At 39.1% G+C, this 20,824-nt stretch overlaps 1 protein-coding gene across 1 annotated transcript in view; it reads left to right on the forward strand.

Moving 5' to 3' along the window:
• LOC135476969 (uncharacterized) overlaps window positions 1-20,824 on the forward strand; it is a 65,685-nt gene that overhangs the window by 36,366 nt on the left and 8,495 nt on the right. The window contains exons 2-10 of the mRNA XM_064757116.1: window positions 10,821-10,921; window positions 11,180-11,325; window positions 13,408-13,510; window positions 14,929-15,032; window positions 15,613-15,722; window positions 16,524-16,555; window positions 17,227-17,559; window positions 18,513-18,692; window positions 19,768-19,895. Of these exons, the coding sequence (XP_064613186.1) occupies window positions 10,821-10,921; window positions 11,180-11,325; window positions 13,408-13,510; window positions 14,929-15,032; window positions 15,613-15,722; window positions 16,524-16,555; window positions 17,227-17,559; window positions 18,513-18,692; window positions 19,768-19,895 (1,237 nt within the window). The remainder of the gene's footprint in view (window positions 1-10,820; window positions 10,922-11,179; window positions 11,326-13,407; window positions 13,511-14,928; window positions 15,033-15,612; window positions 15,723-16,523; window positions 16,556-17,226; window positions 17,560-18,512; window positions 18,693-19,767; window positions 19,896-20,824) is intronic.

Here is a 20,824-nt window from a genome sequence, read left to right on the forward strand (position 1 = left end):
CTAATCGTATACATTCTCTTGCATGACGGAACGCTCTAATCGTATGCACTCTTTTGCATGACGGCACGTTCTTATCGTAAACATTGTATTACATTACGGGACATTCTAATCGTATACAATGTCTTGCATGACAGGGCGTTGTAATCGTATACATCGTATTACATTACGGGACATTCTAATCGTTTACATTGTTTTGCATGACGGGACGTTCTAATCTTATACATTCTCTTGCTTGACAGGACGTTCTAATCATTTACATTGTATTACCTGACGGGACGTTCTGATCGCTCACAGTCTATTGCATCATGGGGCTTTCTAATCGTATACATTCTACTGCATGACAGCACGTTCTAATCGTATACATTCTATTCCACGACGTTCAAATCTTATACATTCTATTGCATAATTGGACGTTCTAATCGAGTACATTCTATTGCATGACGGAACGTTCTTATCGTATACGTTCTATTACCTCACGGGACCTTCTTATCGTATACAATCTATTGCATCACGGGACGTTCTAATTATATCTATTCTGTTTCACGAAGAGAGGTTCTAATCGAGTAAATTCTATTCCATGAAGGGACGTTCTAATCGTATACATTCTATTGCATTATGGGATTTTCTAATCGTATACATTCTATTGCATGACGGGAAATTCCAATCGTATTCATTCTATTCCACGAAGGGACGTTCTAATCGTATACATTCTATTGCATGACGCCACGTTCTAATCTTATTTCATGACATGACATTCTAATCGTATAGATTTTATTACATGACGGGACGCTCTAATCGCATACATCCACTTGCATAATGGGACGTTCTATTTGTATACATTCTATTGCATTACAAAACGTTCTAATCGTATACGTTCTAGTGCATGACGGGACGTTCTAATCATATACATTCTTTTGCATGACGAGACGTTCCAATTGCATCTATTCTGTTGCACAACGAAAGGTTCTAATCGTGTACATTATATTGCATTATGGGACGTTCTAATTGTATACATTCTATAGCATAATTGGACATTCTAATCGTATACATTCCTTCGCATGACTGCACGTTCTAATCATCTTCATTCTACTCCACAACTGAATTCTAATCGCATACATTCTATTGCATAATGGGACGTTCTATTCGTATACAATCTATTGCATGACCGAACGTTCTAATCGTATACATTCTATCCCATGACGGCACGTTATAATCGTATTCATTCAATTCCACGACGGGGCGTTCTAATCGTATACATTCTATTGCATAATGGGATTTTCTAATCGTATGCATTTTATTCCTTGACGGAACATTCTAATCGTATACATTCCATTTCATGACGGCACGTTCTAATCTTATTGCATGACATGACATTCTAATCATATACATTTTTTTACATGAAGGGACGTTCTAATCGCACACATTCTATTGCATACTGGGGCTTTCTACTCGTATACATTCTATTGCATGACAGCACGTTCTAATCGTATACATTTTTTTCCTCGACGGGACGTTCAAATTGTATACATTCTATTGCATAATGGGACGTTCTAATCGTATACATTCTTTTGCATGACGGCACGTTCTAATCGTATACATTCTATTCCACGACGAGACGTTCAAATCGTATACATTCCATTGCATAATGGGACGTTCTAATCGTTTACATTCTATTGCATGACTGAACGTTTTAATCGTATACGTTCTATTGCATAGCGGGACTTTCTTATCGTATACATTCTATTGCATGACGGAATGTTCTAATCGTATACAATCTATGGCATGACAGGACGTTCTAATTGTATTAACTCTATGCCACGACGGGACGTTGTCATCGTATACATTCTATTGCATAATGGGACGTCCTAATCGTATGCATTTTATTTCATTACCGAACATTCTAATCGTATACATTCTATTGTATGACAGGACGTTGTAATCGTATTGTATGACGGGACAATCCATTCGTTATGCATGACGGGACTTGCATAACGGGACGTTCTAATCTTATTGCATGACGGGACATTCTAATCGTATACATTCTATTGCATGACGGGACGTTCTAATCGTATATATTGTCATGCATGACAGGACTCTCTAATAGTATACATTGTGTTGCACGACGGGGCGTTCTAATAGTTTACATTCTATCGCATGACGTGACGTTCTAATCATATACATTCTATTGATTGACGGTGCGTTTTAAATGTCCACACTCCATTAAATGGTGGGACGTTTTAATAGCATACATTCTGTTGCATGACGGGACGTTCTAATGGTATATATTCTCTTGCATGACGGGACGTTCTAATCGTATACAATCTATTGCATAATGGGACGTTCTAATCGCATTCATTCTATTGCATGCCGGGACGTTCTAATCGTATACATTGTATTACATTACGGGATATTCTAATGGTATACATTGTTTTGCATATCGGGAAGTTCTAATCGTATACATTCTCTTGCAGGAGAGGACGTTCTAATCATAAACTATTCTATTCTATTGCATAACGGCACGTTCTAATCGTATACATTGTATTACATTACGGGACATTCTAATCGTATACAATGTCTTGCATGACGGGGCGTTCTAATCGTATACATCGTATTACATAACGGGATATTCTAATCGTATACATTGTTTTGCATGACGGGACGTTCTAATCGTATACATTCTCTTGCATGACAGGACGTTTTAATCCTATGCTTTCTATTGCATGACGGGACCTTCTAATCGTATACATTCCATTTCATGACGGCACGTTCTAATCTTATTTGCATGACATGACATTCTAATCGTATACATTTTTTTACACAAAGGGACGTTCTAATCGCACACATTCTATTGCATACTGGGGCTTTCTTCTCGTATACATTTTATTGCATGACAGCACGTTCTATTCGTATACATTCTTTTGCAGGACGGGACGTTCTAATCGAATACATTGTATTACATTACGGGATATTCTAACCGTACGCAATCTATTGCATGACGGGACGTTCTAATCGTATACATTCTCTTGCATGACAGGACGTTCTAATCATAAACATTCTATCGCATGACAAGGCATTATAATCATGCACATTCTATACATTGTATTGCATGACGAGACGTTCTAATCGTATATATTGTATTGCATGACGGAACGTTCTAATCGCTTACATTCTATTGCATGACGGGACGTTGTAATCGTATACATTATATTCCATGACGAAGCGTTCTAATCCTATACAATCCATTGCATGACGGGACGTTCTAATCTTTTTGAATGACGAGACGTTCTAATAATATTGCTTGACGGGTCGTTCTGATCGTTTAGCATAAGAGGACGTTGTAATCACATTGCATAACAGGACGTTGTAATCGTACTGGATGACGTGACATTCTAATCGTATTGCATGACGGGACGTTCTAATCCTATGCATTTTATTGCATGACGGAACATTCTAATCATATACATTCTATTGCATGACGGGACGTTCTAATCGTAATCATTCCAATGCATGACAGGACCTTCTAATCGTATACAATTTATTGAGGGACGGGACGTGTTAATCATATCTATTCTGTTGCATGACAGGACGTTCTAATCGTAAGCATTCTATTGACTGACGGTGCCTTTTAATCGTTTACATTCTATTGCATGACTACACGTTGTAATCGTTTACATTCTATTCCTCGACGGGACGTTCAAATCTTATACATTCTATTGCATAATGGGACGTTCTAATCGTATACATTCTTTTGCATGACAGAACGTTCTAATCGTATACGTTGTATTGCATGACAGGACGTTCTTATCGTATACATTCTATTGCATGACGGGACGTTCTAATCGTATACATTCTATTGCATAATGGGACGTTCTAATCTTATACATTCTTTTGCATGAAGGGACGTTCTAATCGTATACATTCTATTGCATGACGGGGCGTTCTAATCGTATACAATGTATTGCATGACGGGACCTTCTAATCGTATACATCGTATTACGTTACGGGACATTCTAATCGTATACATTTTATTACATGACGTGACGTTCTAATCGTATACATTCTCTTGCATGACAGGACGTTCTAATCCTTTACATTGTATTGCCCGACGGGACCTTCTGATCGCACACATTCTATTGCATCATGGGGATTTCTAATCGTATACATTCTTTTGCATGACGGGACGTTCTAATCGTATACATTCTATTGCATGACAGGACGTTCTAATCGTATACATTCCATTTCATGACGGCACGTTCTTATCTTTTTGCATGACATGACATTCTAATCGTGTACATTTTTTTACATAAAGGGACGTTTTAATCGCACAAATTCTATTGCATAATGGGGCTTTCTAATCGTATATATTCTATTGGGGGACGGCACGTTCAAATCGTATACAATCTATTGCATAATGGGACGTTCTAATCGTTTACATTCTATTGCATGACTGAACGTTCTAATCGTATACGTTCTATTGCATGACGGCACGTTCTAATCGTATACGTTCTCGTGCATGACGGGACGTTCTTATCGTATACATTCTATTGCATAATGGGATGTTCTAATCGTATGCATTTTATTTCATGACGGAACATTCTAATCGTATACATTCTACTGCATGACGGGACGTTCTAATCGTATACATTCTATTCCACGAGGTGACGTTCAAATCGTATACATTCTATTACATAATGGGACGTTCTAATCGTTTACATTCTATTGCATGACTGAACGTTCTAATCGTATACGTTCCATTGCATGACGGGACTTTCTTATCGTATACATTTTATTGCATGACGGAATGTTCTAATCGTATACAATCTATGGCATGACGGCACGTTCTAATTGTATTCATTCTATTCCACGACGGGACGTTGTAATCGTATACAATCTATTGCATAATGAGACGTTCTAATCGTATGCATTTTATTCCATTACGCAACATTCTAATCGTATACATTCTATTGTATGACGAGACGTTGTAATCGTATTGCATAACTGGACGTTGTAATCGTATTGTATGACGGGACAATCCATTCGTTATGCATGACGGGACTTGCATAACGGGATGTTCAAATCCTATTGCATGACGGGATTTGCATGACGGGACATTCTAATCGTATTGCATGACAGGACTTTTTGCTTAACGAGACGTTCTAAAAATATTGCTTGACGGGACGTTCTGATCGTTTAGCATGAGGGGACGTTGTAATCACATTGCATAACAGAACGTTGTAATCGTACTGCATGAGGTGACATTCCAGTCGTATTGCATGACGGGACTTGCATGACGGGACTTCCATGACGGGACAATCTAATCATATTGCATGACGGGACTTGCATAACGGGGCTCGCATGACTGGACGTTCTAATCTTATTGCATGACGGGACATTCTAATCGTATACATTCTATTGCATGACGGGGCCTTCTAATCGTACACAGTCTATTGCCCGACGGCGCGTTCTAATCGTATACATTCTATTGTACGACGGGGCGTTCTAATCGTATACATTGTATTCCACGACGGGACGTTCAAATCGTATACATTCTATTGCATAATGGCACGTTCTAATCGTATACATTCTTTTCCATGACGGAACGTTCTACTCGTATACGTTCTATTTCATGACAGGACGTTCTAATTGTATACATTCTATTGCATGACGGGACGTTCTAATCGTATACTTTCTATTGCATGAAGGGACGTTCTAATCGTATACATTCTATTGCATGATGGGACGTTCTAATGGTATACATTCTATTGCATGCCGGGGCGTTCTAATCGTATACATTGTATTGCAAGACGGGACCTTCTAATCGTATTCATTCTATTCCACCACGGGACATTCTAATCGTATACATTCTATTGCATGACGGCACGTTCTAATCGTATACATTGTATTACATTACGGGACATTCAAATCGTATACAATGTCTTGCATGACGGGGCGTTCTAATCTTATACATCGTATTACATTACGGGACATTCTAATCGTATACATTGTTTTGCATGACGGGACGTTCTAATCGTATTTATTCTATTCCACCACGGGACGTTCTAATCGTATACATTCTGTTGCATGACGGCACGTTCTAATCGTATACATTGTATTACATTACGGGACATTCAAATCGTATACAATGTCTTGCATAACGGGGCGTTCTAATCCTATACATCGTATTACATTACGGGACATTCTCATCGTATACATTGTTTTGCATGACGGGACGTTCTAATCGTATACATCGTATTACATTACGGGACATTCTAATCGTTTACATTGTTTTGCATGACGGGACGTTCTAATCTTATACATTCTCTTGCATGACAGGACGTTCTAATCATTTACATTGTATTGCCTGACGGGACGTTCTGATCGCACACATTCTATTGCATCATGGGGACTTCTAATCGTATACATTCCAGTGCATGACGGCACGTTCTAATCGTATATATTCTATTCCACCACGGGACGTTCTAATCGTATACATTCTGTTGCATGACGGCACGTTCTAATCGTATACATTGTATTACATTACGGGACATTCAAATCGTATACAATGTCTTGCATAACGGGGCGTTCTAATCGTATACATCGTATTACATTACGGGACATTCTCATCGTATACATTGTTTTGCATGACGGGACGTTCTAATCGTATACATCGTATTACATTACGGGACATTCTAATCGTTTACATTGTTTTGCATGACGGGACGTTCTAATCTTATACATTCTCTTGCATGACAGGACGTTCTAATCATTTACATTGTATTGCCTGACGGGACGTTCTGATCGCACACATTCTGTTGCATCATGGGGACGTTCTAATCGTATACATTCCATTGCATGACGGCACGTTCTAATCGTATATATTCTATTCCACGACGTTCAAATCTTATACATTCTATTGCATAATAGGACGTTCTAATCGAGTACATTCTATTGCATGACGGAACCTCCTCATCGTATACGTTCTGTTGCATCACGGGACCTTCTTATCGTATACAATCTATTGCATGACGGGACGTTCTAATTATATCTATTCTGTTGCACGACGAGAGGTTCTAATCGAGTACATTCTATTGCATGATGGGACGTTCTAATCGAGTACATTCTATTGCATGATGGGATTTTCTAATCGAATACATTCTATTGCATGACGGGACATTCCAATCGTATACATTTTATTCCACGAAGGAATGTTCTAATCGTATACATTCTATTGCATGACGGGCCGTTCTAATCGTATTCATTTTATTCCACGAAGGGACGTTCTAATTCTATACATTCTATTGCATGACGGCACGTTCTAATCTTATTTCATGACATGACATTCTAATCGTATGCATTTTATTACATGACGGGACGCTCTAATCGCACACATTCTATTGCATAATTGGATTTTCTACTCGTATACATTCTATTGCCTGACGGGACGTTCTAATCGTATACATTTTATTCTACGACGTTCAAATCTTATACATTCTATTGCATAAAGGGGCGTTCTAGTCGTGTACATTCTCTTGCATGACGGAACGTTCTTATCGTAAACAATCTATTGCATGACGGGACGTTCTAATTGTATCTATTCTGTTGCACGACGAGAGGTTCTAATCGAGTACATTCTATTGCATGATGGGACGTTCTAATCGTATACATTCTATTGCATGATGGGACGTTCTAATCGTATACATTCTATTGCATTACGGGACGTTCTAATGGTATTCAGTCTATTCCACGAAAGGACGTTCTAATCGTATACATTCTATTGCATGAGGACACGTTCTAATCTTATTTCATGACATGACATTCTAAACGTATACATTTTATTACATGACAAGACGCTCAAATCGCACACATTCTATTGCATAACGGGACTTTCTACTCGTATACATTCTATTGCATGACGGGACGTTCTAATCGTATACATTCTATTCCACGACGGGACGTTCAAATCGTATACATTCTATTGCATTATGGGACGTTCTAATCGTATACATTCTTTTGCATGACGGGACGTTCTACTCGTATACGTTCTATTTCATGACAGGACGTACTAATTGTATATTTTCTATTGCATGACGGGACGTTCTAATCGTATACATTGTATTACATTACGGGACATTCTAATCGTATACAGTGTTTTGCATGACGGGACGTTTTAATCGTATACATTCTCTTGCATGACAGGACGTTCTAATCATTTACATTGTATTAACTGACGGGACGTTCTGATCGCACACATTCTATTGCATCATGGGGCTTTCTAATCGTATACATTCTATTGCATGACGGCACGTTCTAATCGTATATATTCTATTCCACGACGTTCCAATCTTATACATTCTATTGCATAATGGGAGGTTCTAATCGAGTACATTCTATTGCATGATGGGATTTTCTAATCGTATACTTTCTATTGCATGACGGGGCATTCTAATCGTATACATTCTATTCCACGAAGGAACGTTCTAATCGTATACATTCTATTGCATGATGGGACGTTCTAATTGTATGTATTCTATTGCATAATGGTACGTTCAAATTGGATACATTCTATTGCAAAATGGGACATTCTAATCGTATACATTCATTTGCATGACGGCACGTTCTAATGGTCTTCATTCTATTCCACAACGGAACGTTCTAATCGTATACATTCTATTGCATATATGGACGTTCTAATCGTATACATTCTCTTGCATGACAGGACGTTCTAATCCTTTACATTGTATTGCCTGACGGGACGTTCTGATCGCACACATTCTATTGCATGATGGGGCTTTCTAATCGTATACATTTTATTGCATGACGGCACATTCTAATCGTATACATTCTATTCCACGACGTTCAAATTGTATACATTCTATTGCATAATGGGACGTTCTAATCGTTTACATTTTATTGCATGACGGGGCATTATAACTGTTTACCTTCTATTGAATGACGGAACGTTCTAATCGTTTACATTCTGTTGCATGACGGGACATTCTAATCGTATACATTCTATTACATGACTGGGGGTTCTAATCGTGTATATTCTATAGCATGACGGGACTATCTAATTGTATACATTCTATTGCATGACGGGACGTTGAAATCGTATGCATTCTATCGCCTGACAGGACGTTCTAATGGTAGACAGTCTATTGCCTAACGGGGCCTACTAATCGTATACAATCTATTGCATGACGGGGCGGTCTGTTCGTATACATTTAATTGCTTAACGGGGAGCTCTAATTGTATAAATTTTATTGCTCGACGGGACGTTATAATTATATGCCTTTTATTGCATGACGGAACGTTCTAATCGTATAGATTGTATGGCATGACAGGACAATCTAATCGTATACATTCTATTGCATGACGGGATGTTCTAATCGTATATATTGTATGGCATAACGGGGCGTTCTAATTGCTTACACTGTATTGCATGACGGGTCGTTCTAATTGTTTACATTCTATTTCATGACGGAACGTTCTGATCGTTTACATTCTATCGCATAACGGGGCGTTCTAATCTTATACATTCTTTTGCATGACTGGGCGTTCTAATCGTGTATATTCTATTGCAAGACGGGACGTCCTAATCGTATACATTCTATTGCATGACGGGACGTTCTAATCGTATACATTCTAATGCATGACGGGACGTTCTAAACTTATACATTCTCTTGCATGACGGGACGACTAATCGTACACGTTCTGTTGCATGACGGGACGTTCTAATGGTATTCATTTTATTGCATGACGGAATGTTGTAATTGGATACATTCTGTTGCATGACGGGGCGTTCTAATCGTATACATTTTATTGCATGAAAGGAAGTACTAATCGCATGCAGTTTATTGCATGTCAGGGCGTTCTAATCGTATACATTGCACTGTATGTCAGGCGTTTTAATTGTATACATTCTTTTGCATGGCAGTACGTTCTAACTGTATAAATTCTATTGCATGACAGGGCGTTCTAATCGCACACATTCTATTGCATGACAGGGCGTTCTAATCGTGTACATACTAACCTACGACTGGTTTCATTTCGTTGATCGTTACATATTGACAGCGAAGGTTTGGCAAAAACCCGTAATCCCCCCCAAAAAATAAAGTTTTATGTATTTACCAAAAAACGAAAAATAACTATTGCCTTTTAATAAATATGAGACTCGTGCCGGTACAATCAAAACATGAATGTGTTAATTTTAACAGAAAACCTGTTGTCTGAGAGATGCTAGAATGTATTTTGTTTTTGCAACGGATTATTCTGTTAAATATAACACCAATATTCTAGCAACTGAGCATAAAAATTTCATTAAACTAACATAATGTTATGTTGAATATGACACAGTATTATGTTATATTAACAGAACACTGTCCAGTATCACCCAGACAACTGATTTATGTTAAAATTAACGGCTTAAGTGTACTATAAAGAGTTTCAACAGAGTAGGCCGATTTTCGGTGAAATGTAATTATGTAATGAAAATTCGATTCCGTTTGCGCTGAAACGACACCCGGGTTGTCGTTCGGAAGTGAAGGAAGTTTCCAGCCAAGTTTTTCAAATGAGGGACAGTTCTTGAAAAATGACACAATTTGAGAGTCAAAACAGACATTCGTATACCAGCCGTCAACCATAATGGACGCTCCAGGTCAATAATCATAAGGCTACTCTCTAAAACAGCGTTCAATCCAAACGACTAAAAATGATATAAACTACGAAATTAAGACGGGTTTATACAAAGTAATAGCCATTTAAGAACTTCATTTCGTCAGTTAAAGGCTCATGTAACCTTTCTGTATTTCTTTTTCTTTCAGAAAAGAAGAAGGTCATCACTGGCGACGGATCCTACAAAAAACTTTTCACAATCAACCGTCGAATACCAGGACCGTCCATTGTTGTCAATGAAGGAACACAGGTTTGTTTCAAACGTGCATTTCATTTTATGCGACTCCACCTTAAAATACGTGTATAAATCGATTCGTATCATATGACCATATTTATTTTTATTGTCTGCCCATCCGCATACTCTGCTTACTAAAGTTCACAGCTATACACTTATATACACATATACTTTCCTAATAAGCACCCTAGCCACCAGGCCAGGGATGCCCCGAGACAATGCCCTGGCGTTGAGGAAAAATTATATTAAACGTCGGTGTTATTGTGAAAACAGGTTGTGGTTAAAGTGGAGAACAGGTTAATCCAAGAGGCGGTAACTCTGCACTGGCATGGCATGGTCCAGCAGAAAACCCCCTACATGGACGGAGTCGGCTCTGTATCTCAGTGTCCAATCACCCCAGGGGAAACGTTCACATACAGGTAAGGCAATACTTCATTAAAGAATAAATGAAAGTAACTCTGAAACAAGGATTACGGTTTTAAGGGGAAATAAAAAAGTTTAATTTATCACTCGAGATCACGCGCCTTTCTACGTGATCTTACGGTACCGAGACAAGGCTCGTGTATAGATGGGCGCCATCAGAGCAGGGATTTTCCCTAAAATTTGTGGATAATTGTTGATAGCGGAGCATCAGATATTTAATAAGTGTTTTCAGATTCTTTGAGTCTAAATCTGTATCAGTGGTATAAAATCAAGTAACTACCTGCATCTGAATTAATCAAAAACATACAAAATAAAATGAACTATTTACTCGCGTATTAGCTAATGAATATTAAGTTACTCAACATGGCGGCGCCCACGAAAGACGGCGTGAAAAGAGCGTTCGAAGAAGTACTCACGTATGCCAAGGCAAGCGGTGGCGTCTCTGTAGAGTTAAAGGCAAAGCAGGTCACCGCTCTCCGTGTGGCATGTAAGAAATAAGACGTCACAGCAGGCTAATCCACTGGGTATGGTAAAAGTCTTGTATATCGGCTTATGCCTTGGGTCATCCAGCGTCGAGAACACAGCGAAGAACTCACGATAACTATTGTTGTATCCCCTGTTAAATTCTGTTATGCAAACTAGTAAGTGGGTAAATATATTTAAATTGCCATGGTTCAGATTGAGCACGGACGAAGACGATAATAGTACTCTCCAACGCCTGTAACTAGCGCACTGCTCAACAGTTCGGTACGTTCTCATCGCGTGTAGTTGTTTCCATAAGGTGAAAATAGTCATCTCAGATCAGGTGACGTAATGAGTGAGCCTTGCTTTCGACATCGCTGTTGTAAAAAATATGGCGCGAAAGTCTATTTAAGATGTAATTTCAACGGAGGCAGTAGGTAATGTCTATTTTAGAATGTAAATTTCAAAACCTGCATATTTGAGGTGTGTACTATATCTCGTAATTTAGCCTCTATTATATGCATAGTTTCCGTCAATGGCGGGTAATGTCCGAAAATGACGTCATTGATGTAGTTACTGGCGCAGCACATCGAACTTAGTTCTCGCCGTTGACGTAATGACTGTATAAGCTACTTCGGAAGACTATTTCCCGATAGTCCGCTCGGACCTGTAAAAAACTGTAGATTAAAGCCATTTTATGCTTTTTTGTATCTTTATGTAGGGCACATCCTAAAATGCACATTAAGAAATGAAAACCAAACGTTTTATTCTTCCGTTAAACGTTCTCCTCTGACCTCAAGCCACTTGACACTGCTATCTGCTCCATAGACACAGTGAAGTTTTAACATCTCTGCAGTGTGTATCATACGAGTAGTCGTAATAAAAGCTGAAGTAAGATACTTCAGATTTGTTTTCCCTTGCTTCACAACTCGAAATTACAACCTTGCTATGTTTACATAAATACTGTCCTGGCCCATGAAACGGACTGTGACACACTAAAAGTTTCTGGTACTTCTATATAGCTAACTTTTCGTTCAAATAAAATGTGCATGTTCTAGAAAGTTGTGACACTATTGATGTTAATCAAAGAAATATTCATAAAATTTTTACCTTGATAGTTGACAGCAAGGAATAGCGGCCAGCAAATATATTAAAGGCGAAAACATAGAAGATCAGATGGACCATGAACATTCTTTCCAAGGCTCTTTTTTAACCGAGAAAATCGCAGGCAGATGTTTAAAGTGTGAGGTTAGCTTTAGGGGCCATAGATTGGTATAATGATATCATGGTATTTTTTAACAAAAAATTACATTTTCTGAATTCAGTTAATGTAGTATTATACATATACAGTTCGTAACTAAACTTACTACCAAGTTATCTGATATTACACACAGATCAGAAGAGGAAATGAAAACTCGTTGTACAAAAATATGTCCCACAAACTTAACATTTCACTGCATATTTTTAGTAAAACAAATCTGAAAAAAATGAATCTACAGATAGATACAGTTTTGATATTTTTTTGTGGTGATCATCATTTTTGTTTTCTCCTCCTGCATACTGACTCCCGCTTTCCAGGCACACCTGGTTTACAACGCGTCGTTTTCTCGCCTCAGGTTTATGGCGTATCCAGCTGGTACGCACTGGTATCACTCCCACCTGGGTACCACTCGGTCAGATGGGCTGTTCGGGGCACTCATAGTTCTTCCAACTGAAGAGGTAACAGACACATTAATTGTGGTTGCCTGGGCTCTTATTTGTCAAGCAACTTGAGACGTTTAATCTTAAGAGGTTTGATAAATACGGACCCTGGTATTGTTGTGGTATCCTGTTAACAAATATGGCGTCCCTCACTCAGAATATAAATCGATTATTATAATTGTAATCTGGTGCAGAACCATATTTATTTATTTATTTGATTGGTGTTTTACGCCGTACTCAAGAATATTTCACTTATACGACGGCGGCCAGAATTATGGTGGGAAGAAACCGGACAGAGCCCGGGGGAAACCCACGACCATCCGCAGCTTGCTGTCAGACCTTCCCACATACGGCCGGAGAGGAAGCCAGCATGAGCTGGACTTGAACTCACAGCGACCGCATTGGTGAGGGACTCCTGGGTCATTACGCTGCGCTAGCGCGCTAACAAACAGCAGAACTATAGCAAGCCGTTTTGATGTGCCGGTCCCAGCATGAATGCGCTGATTGATCCTACTCGTATTGCTCTCATGAGGAGACAACCTTAGTCTTGATTCAGATAGCGGTCATTCAACATATGTACAATTCTTTAATAATAAATAAACAAATAGAATTGCACATATTTTTCAGTCATATGACGACGAGGGGTCATATATATTCCATGCCTTGTTGTAACAGGGCGAGACCATGCCGCGAAAGTTCTGCCGCCACTGAAGTATCATGTCAAAGACACCAGACACAACACCAAGCCCCTTCATATTATACGGACACCCGGCCAACCAGTCCTTTTTCAGCGCCAATCGAGGCAGCAACAAGCGTAACATTTTAAAGTCTTTGGTATGATTTGACCCGGGTTTGATCCCTGGTTTCCCGGCTTCGATGCGAACTCTTTAACTATTTGGGCACCGAAGCGGTCATGATGATACAGTAAACAGAACCCTCATTCATGACTCCGTAATGGGACAGTCTTTAAGCTTCATAGTTCATTGAATATATAGCCCTTTTTGATACAATAAGTATAGTCATCTTTCCTGATACAGTAAACAGAACCTTGTCTTCTGGTACACTGATATTGAATGACAGTCAGTAACAGTGATTACATCAATGATTTTGTCCACAACCTGCGGATGGTCGTGAGTTTTCCCGGGCTCTTCAGGCTCTCCTCCCACCATAATGCTGGTCGCCGTCGTATAAGTGAAATATTCTTGAATGCGGCGTAAAACATCAGTCAAATAAATAAATAAATAAATCGATGATCTTTTCTACCAATGTTAATCATTGCCGTTATCTTTACAGCCATTTAAATGATCGCGGCAGTCACTGTCATTGCCTTCACCGCCATTTCCATCATTATTATCATCAGTGCCATGTGACTTCACATTCATTCCCAATGAGATCGTTGATTGTTGATCGCTTCATTGTTTTATGCGTTACTGTAGACAACCAGTGGCGAATTTGACAAAGAATTCATCATGACTGTACAAGACTGGACGAGAGAAGATTCCAAAGATGTGGTCAACGAGGTTTATTGGGAATTAGAAAGGTCTGCGCTTTGGTTGTCTTTGATGTCATTTTAATTAAGAGTCACATTGCTGAAAATGAGTTTAATATACCACACGCAACAATCGAAAAAATGGTTTGCTTTGTTACACACATCAAAAAGTTTGCCGTCTAACTGCAACTTTTGGAAGTTCTCTTATGAAAACACTGCTGTATAAGGATGCAACGTAAACGTTACGTTTGTTTGTTGAACACTTATCTCTCATCTATATGACGCTATAGTCACGTAACGCACGTAAAAGTTCGTCAGTAGCTTGTGAAAGGTCAGTGGTTTACGCCTGGTACTGCGGTCTCCCCACCAATTAATCCGATCACGGTGATATGATTAAAAAAATTACGTAGTCTAACAATCAAATAAATAAACAAACAAAAAATGGATTAATAATGGCAGTTTAACATCTAACAGCCGTGAACGTTATATTCAGTTTAGCAGAGATGTTTACAGTGTACTAAATATTTTCTTTCACTAACTGAATAATGTGCCACGTAAGTGAGCCAAATTGACTGATGTCAGGAGCGTCATTCATGAATCGATCAACAAAACCTCTCGGGACTGTTGTCAGGTATAACCCAGGCTATGGAGACGTTAAAAAGTGCTACTACCAGAGCAAGCAGTTTGATGGGACTGAGGTTGGTCCCTCTCCATCCGTGTCTTTACTGTGTGAACGTAAAGGTAAGACTTGACCCTAGAAACAGCCCTATCTTCTTTATATCTAATATTAGTGATAACCTCCAGGCCAGATTTACATTAAAAATAGTGACATTTTCAATAACATAGCGCGTAGGAAATTAGGTTTTGATGTCTCTCGATTCACCAAGCCCATTCAAGCCACATTTTGGACGTGATAAATCTAAGCATGGTATGCATTCGGATACCTGCATAACACCGTAAACATAAATAAAGGCTCCAGGTCAGTAAATATCAACACTAATTTCCAAACAACGTTCAACACAAACAACTATAAAAAAAGAATTTAATAAAAATATGGCGGTATAGCGAGTAAAACTTGGAAAGCGACGACATGGAGGTAGTTGTCAAATGGTCTCACGAAAACCCCTGAATTACGGCCTATGTCAATTTACCTCCGTCAGGATTATATTTGAAATGTCAGTGTACATTCTTAAAAAATATTTGTCAATCTTTCCTCGTAGAGTATTTTACTTTTTATTGGTCCATCTTTCCACTTACATGATTCCACTTTTTATGTATCCATCTTTCCACTTGCAGGATTCCACTTTTATTTGTCCATCTTTCCACATACAGGATTCCACTTTTTATTTGTCTATCTTTCCACTTACATGATTCCACTTTTTATTTGTCCATCTTTCCACTTACAGGATTCCACTTTTCATTCCACTTGCATTCTCTTATTCCTTTTGGTCAGTCATTCCACTTACAGGATTCCACTTTTTATTTGTCAATCTTTCCACTTACAGTATTCTACTTTTTATTTGTCAATCATTCCACTTACAGGATTTGGTTTTCTGACTGGTCGAAATTTGCACGTAGAGTCTTCTACTTTTAATTGGTCAATCATTCCACTTACAGGTTTCCACTTTCCATTGGTCCATCTTTCCACTTACAGTATTCTACTTCTTATTGGTCTATCATTCCACTTACAAGATTCAGCTTTCTTATTGGTCGATCTTTCCACTTACAGTACTTTACTTTTTATTGGTCAATCATTCCACTTACAGGATTAAGCTTTCTTATTATTCCGTTTTTCCACTTACAGATTCTACTTTTTATTGGTCCCTCTTTCCACTTACAGTATTCTACTTTTATTGGTCAATCATTCCATTTACAGTATTCTACTTTTTATTGGTCCGTCTTTCCACTTACAGTATTCTACTTTTATTGGTCCCTCTTCCCACTTACAGTATTCTACTTTTTATTGGTCCCTCTTTCCACTTACAATATTCTACTTTTTATTGGTCCCTCTTTCCACTTACAGTATTCTACTTTTTATTGGTCCCTCTTTCCACTTACAGTATTCTACGTTTTATTGGTCAATCTTTCCACTTACAGTATTCTACTTTTTATTGGTCCCTCTTTCCACTTACAGTATTCTACTTTTTATTGGTCCGTCTTTCCACTTATAGTATTCTACTTTTTATTGGTCCCTCTTTCCACTTACAGTATTCTACTTTTTATTGGTCAATCATTCCATTTACAGTATTCTACTTTTTATTGGTCCCCCTTTCCACTTACAGGTTTCCACTTTTTATTGGTCCATCTTTCCACTTACAGTATTCCACTATTTATTGGTCCCTCTTTCCACTTACAGTATTTTACTTTTTATTGGTCAATCATTCCACTTACAGGATTCCACTTTCCTCGAAACGCAGATTTTTTACCAATTTCTGTGTATAACCTGACGAGTCCGCAAGTATTTGCGGAGAATCCCAATGTTCCATTAGAGCGCTTCATCGTGAAACCCCAAGGAAATTACCGATTTAGAGTGATCGGTACGGCCATGCTGTACGCCATCAAGATATCCATAGATCAGGTAAGGACGGCCATGCTGTACCACATCAAGATATTTATAAATCAGACAATAATGGCCATGCTATACATCATGAAAATATCCATAAATCAGGAAACGATGGTCATGGTGTACTCTATCAGGATGTTCATAGGTCAGTTAAGGACGGCCATGCTGTACCGCATCAAGATATCCATAGATCATGCAATGATGGCCATGGTTTACACCATTAAAATATCCATAAATCAGGTTTTGATGGCCATGGTGCACGCTATCAAGTCATCCATAGGTCAGTTAGGGACGGCCATGCTGTACTGCATCAAGATATCTAGATATCCATAGATCAGGTAATAATGGCCAAGATGTACTGTATTAAGATAGCCATAGATCAGTTAAGGGCGGCCAGGCTGTACGTCATCAAGATATCCATAGATCAGGTAAGGATGAATATCAAGATATCCGTGAGGACGGCTATCGAGGTATCCAGAGGTCAGGTAAGGGCTAGCTGTCGGCTGAAATTAGGCAAGGAGCTCTGGAAGAGGTGGGTGGGTTAGGCCTTGTTGTTATTAGGAAACTGGGGTGCTATTCGTTTTGATCATTTGCCGCATTTATAAACTGCGCGGGGGTGGCAGCTTGTACATAAATCATTGTTCCCCCTGTACTGGTGTTTTAATGTCATCAGCTAAGAATGAATATCAAGATATCCAGACGTCTGATGAGGACAGCCGTTAAGATATCCAGAGGTCAGGGAAGGACTAGCTGTCTGCTGAGATTAGACAAGCAACTCTGGAAGCGGGTGGGTGGGTTAGGTCTTGTTGTTATCGGGGACCGAGGAAGATAGTCGTCTTCATCATTTGCTGCATTTCTAACTTGCTCGTGACAGGCAGCTTGCACATCTGTCATTGTTTCCCATGCACTGGTGTTTTCTCACAAAAGCACCACAAAGTTCCTTTTTGCGTTTCCTTTAACTATACCAGCACAACCTGGTGGTCATCTCTACGGACGGAAATGACGTCAAGGAAAGGCGGGTTTCCCAATTGATAATTAACACCGGAGAGCGGTATGACTTCAGCCTGGATACTTTCGGCGACATCGGGAACTACTGGATACGGCTGGAGACTCTGGAAACGTCTGACGTCAGAATGCCCTCGGTTGCGGTAAGTACCGATGTTCTCATTTGTTCTGTCATTTGTTCTCTTTGTTTTCTATGTTGGTGTATATACGTTGATGTTATATTGAGGAGATCCCTTCGTGGCTATAGAGCTGTGGGAAATCCTCAATAAACAAATAAAGAATTACAATTACCGATATGTGTGCAAAGTACAACTCATTCCAACACTGGAATTCCTTTACCATTACCAGTAAAAACAACTTGTAGGATTTTGGGGGTTTGGGAGTGAAGTGGTAAGAGTTCTATTAGGGCATTTCTGAGGTGGTGAAAATTTTCACCAGTTACCGGAGTACTTCCAGTTTTAGAGTGTACTGTTATCACCTGCGTAAGGTTTTCTTTTATTTAGGTAAGTAAACCGACATAGAGCATATGAAGCACAATTCTTAGTTCATAAAAATATCGATCAAAACATGTTTTTTTACAATAAAAAGATTGTGTTGTCTGTTCGCACTCTTTAGCTGCAAGATATAAAATGGTCGCATTTCCAGTGATTCGCTTAGGCCATGAAAAAAATGTTTATTACGAGTAAAGTGACCGAGTCGCCAAATACGGGCCAACTCCTTTTTTTTTCGGGAAATGTGAGAACTTCTTTCTTCAGGAGACAAACATTGTCATACACCAACCACTGCACTGCTACAATTTATCGATATTTAGGTGTCGGTATTGCCGTTTGGCATCGTTTAACAGTTAATGTTTTGAAGGCCATAGTCATAGATCCGTTGGACCTACTGTTTACTCAGTAGGGCTCAATAGACCTAGCTACTGGTCGGTTCGTCAGTGCATCGTCAGATCAGTTTACCTACATTCGTGCTGCTAATATCTTATAATCGCACAATTGTATTGTACCATATGAATCCCCCTTTAAAACCCATGATCCCATGAATCTCCCTAAATCCAAATCCTTCTAATTTTTTTTCCACTTCATGGCATTGTGTTTGTTACATTACGATATCCACAAACGGACGCGATTTACGAAAAAAAGGTACCTAAAAGGAAGTATTGTAAACGTGATCCCATGTCGTATTCGAAACTCTCTTTCTTTCTTTGCTCCCATGTGACAGGGTACGTATTCGCCGACGCTCGGGTTTGCTGTGTTGCACTATGAGGGAGCAGATGACAAATTTCCGAATTCCTCACCAACTCCGTGCACCAAATCCAAAATTTGCACAGTCATGAACTGCCCCTACAGGTAATTCTTATTTCCTTTGAATGTAACTGTCACAGTCATTGTCAGAACAGGTTAAAATATTAGGCACTGTTTACCTCCGATCTGGTGCGACAGTCGGTTTAAAGCTAAGTCGCTCTAGAGCTACGACTACCTAAGTCCTCTGCGATTCGTCACCAATTTTTTTGATTTTGGTCAGTCGTAACCCAGAATTACGACTGAAACGCAAAACCTTCCCTGCAGTCACACCTAAACTTGCCATCCGGTCCATGGAGTACACCTAAATCGAAGGCACATGTGACAAAATCGTGCAAACGAGTTCACACGACAAAGCCCGATCGATTAAGATTAGCTTGGGTAGCTTATATCGGCGGCCATGATGCTTTGGGGAATTCTGTGTATGTTTGACTTGCCTTTGTTCAGAAATCCCGAGGACGTGACTTGATGTGAAAGTTGAGCGTAAAAGTAACAGGGTTAAATATAAACACTATCTATCACTAGTCTAGAGTTGAAGGCGTGGGCTAGAAATCCGGATATTGCAAGTTCAAATCCCCAGCAGTGCTATGCTGTGTTAAGTGATAGTAATTGCCATACGCATCAGTGTATAATGTAGGGTTTATATGAAATGCGTTTTTGCCAGTTTGAACATGCGCATTGAGTAGTGTTTGCCATGCTCGGGACATGTAATACATGGACGGTGAACCTGACATGTCAAGATGTTTTGTTATCCAGATACGAAGTTACTGCCCATCCACTAAGTCCTCTAACATAACCGCGTGGTTCAAACTTTTTAGTTGAGTCCATCCGACTTCTTCCAAAGATATGAAAACAACAACAATCTGTTCCGGCTTACAGTTAGTAGGTTCGTTTACATTAGTTAATCTGGATTAGCGGTTCGTACTGTATCCTCATACAAGGATTTGCAGGATGTTCCGGCAGAGGTTGGTAGACTA

This window comes from Liolophura sinensis, chromosome 10 (assembly GCF_032854445.1).
Source record: "Liolophura sinensis isolate JHLJ2023 chromosome 10, CUHK_Ljap_v2, whole genome shotgun sequence".
NCBI lineage: Eukaryota > Metazoa > Mollusca > Polyplacophora > Chitonida > Chitonidae > Liolophura > Liolophura sinensis.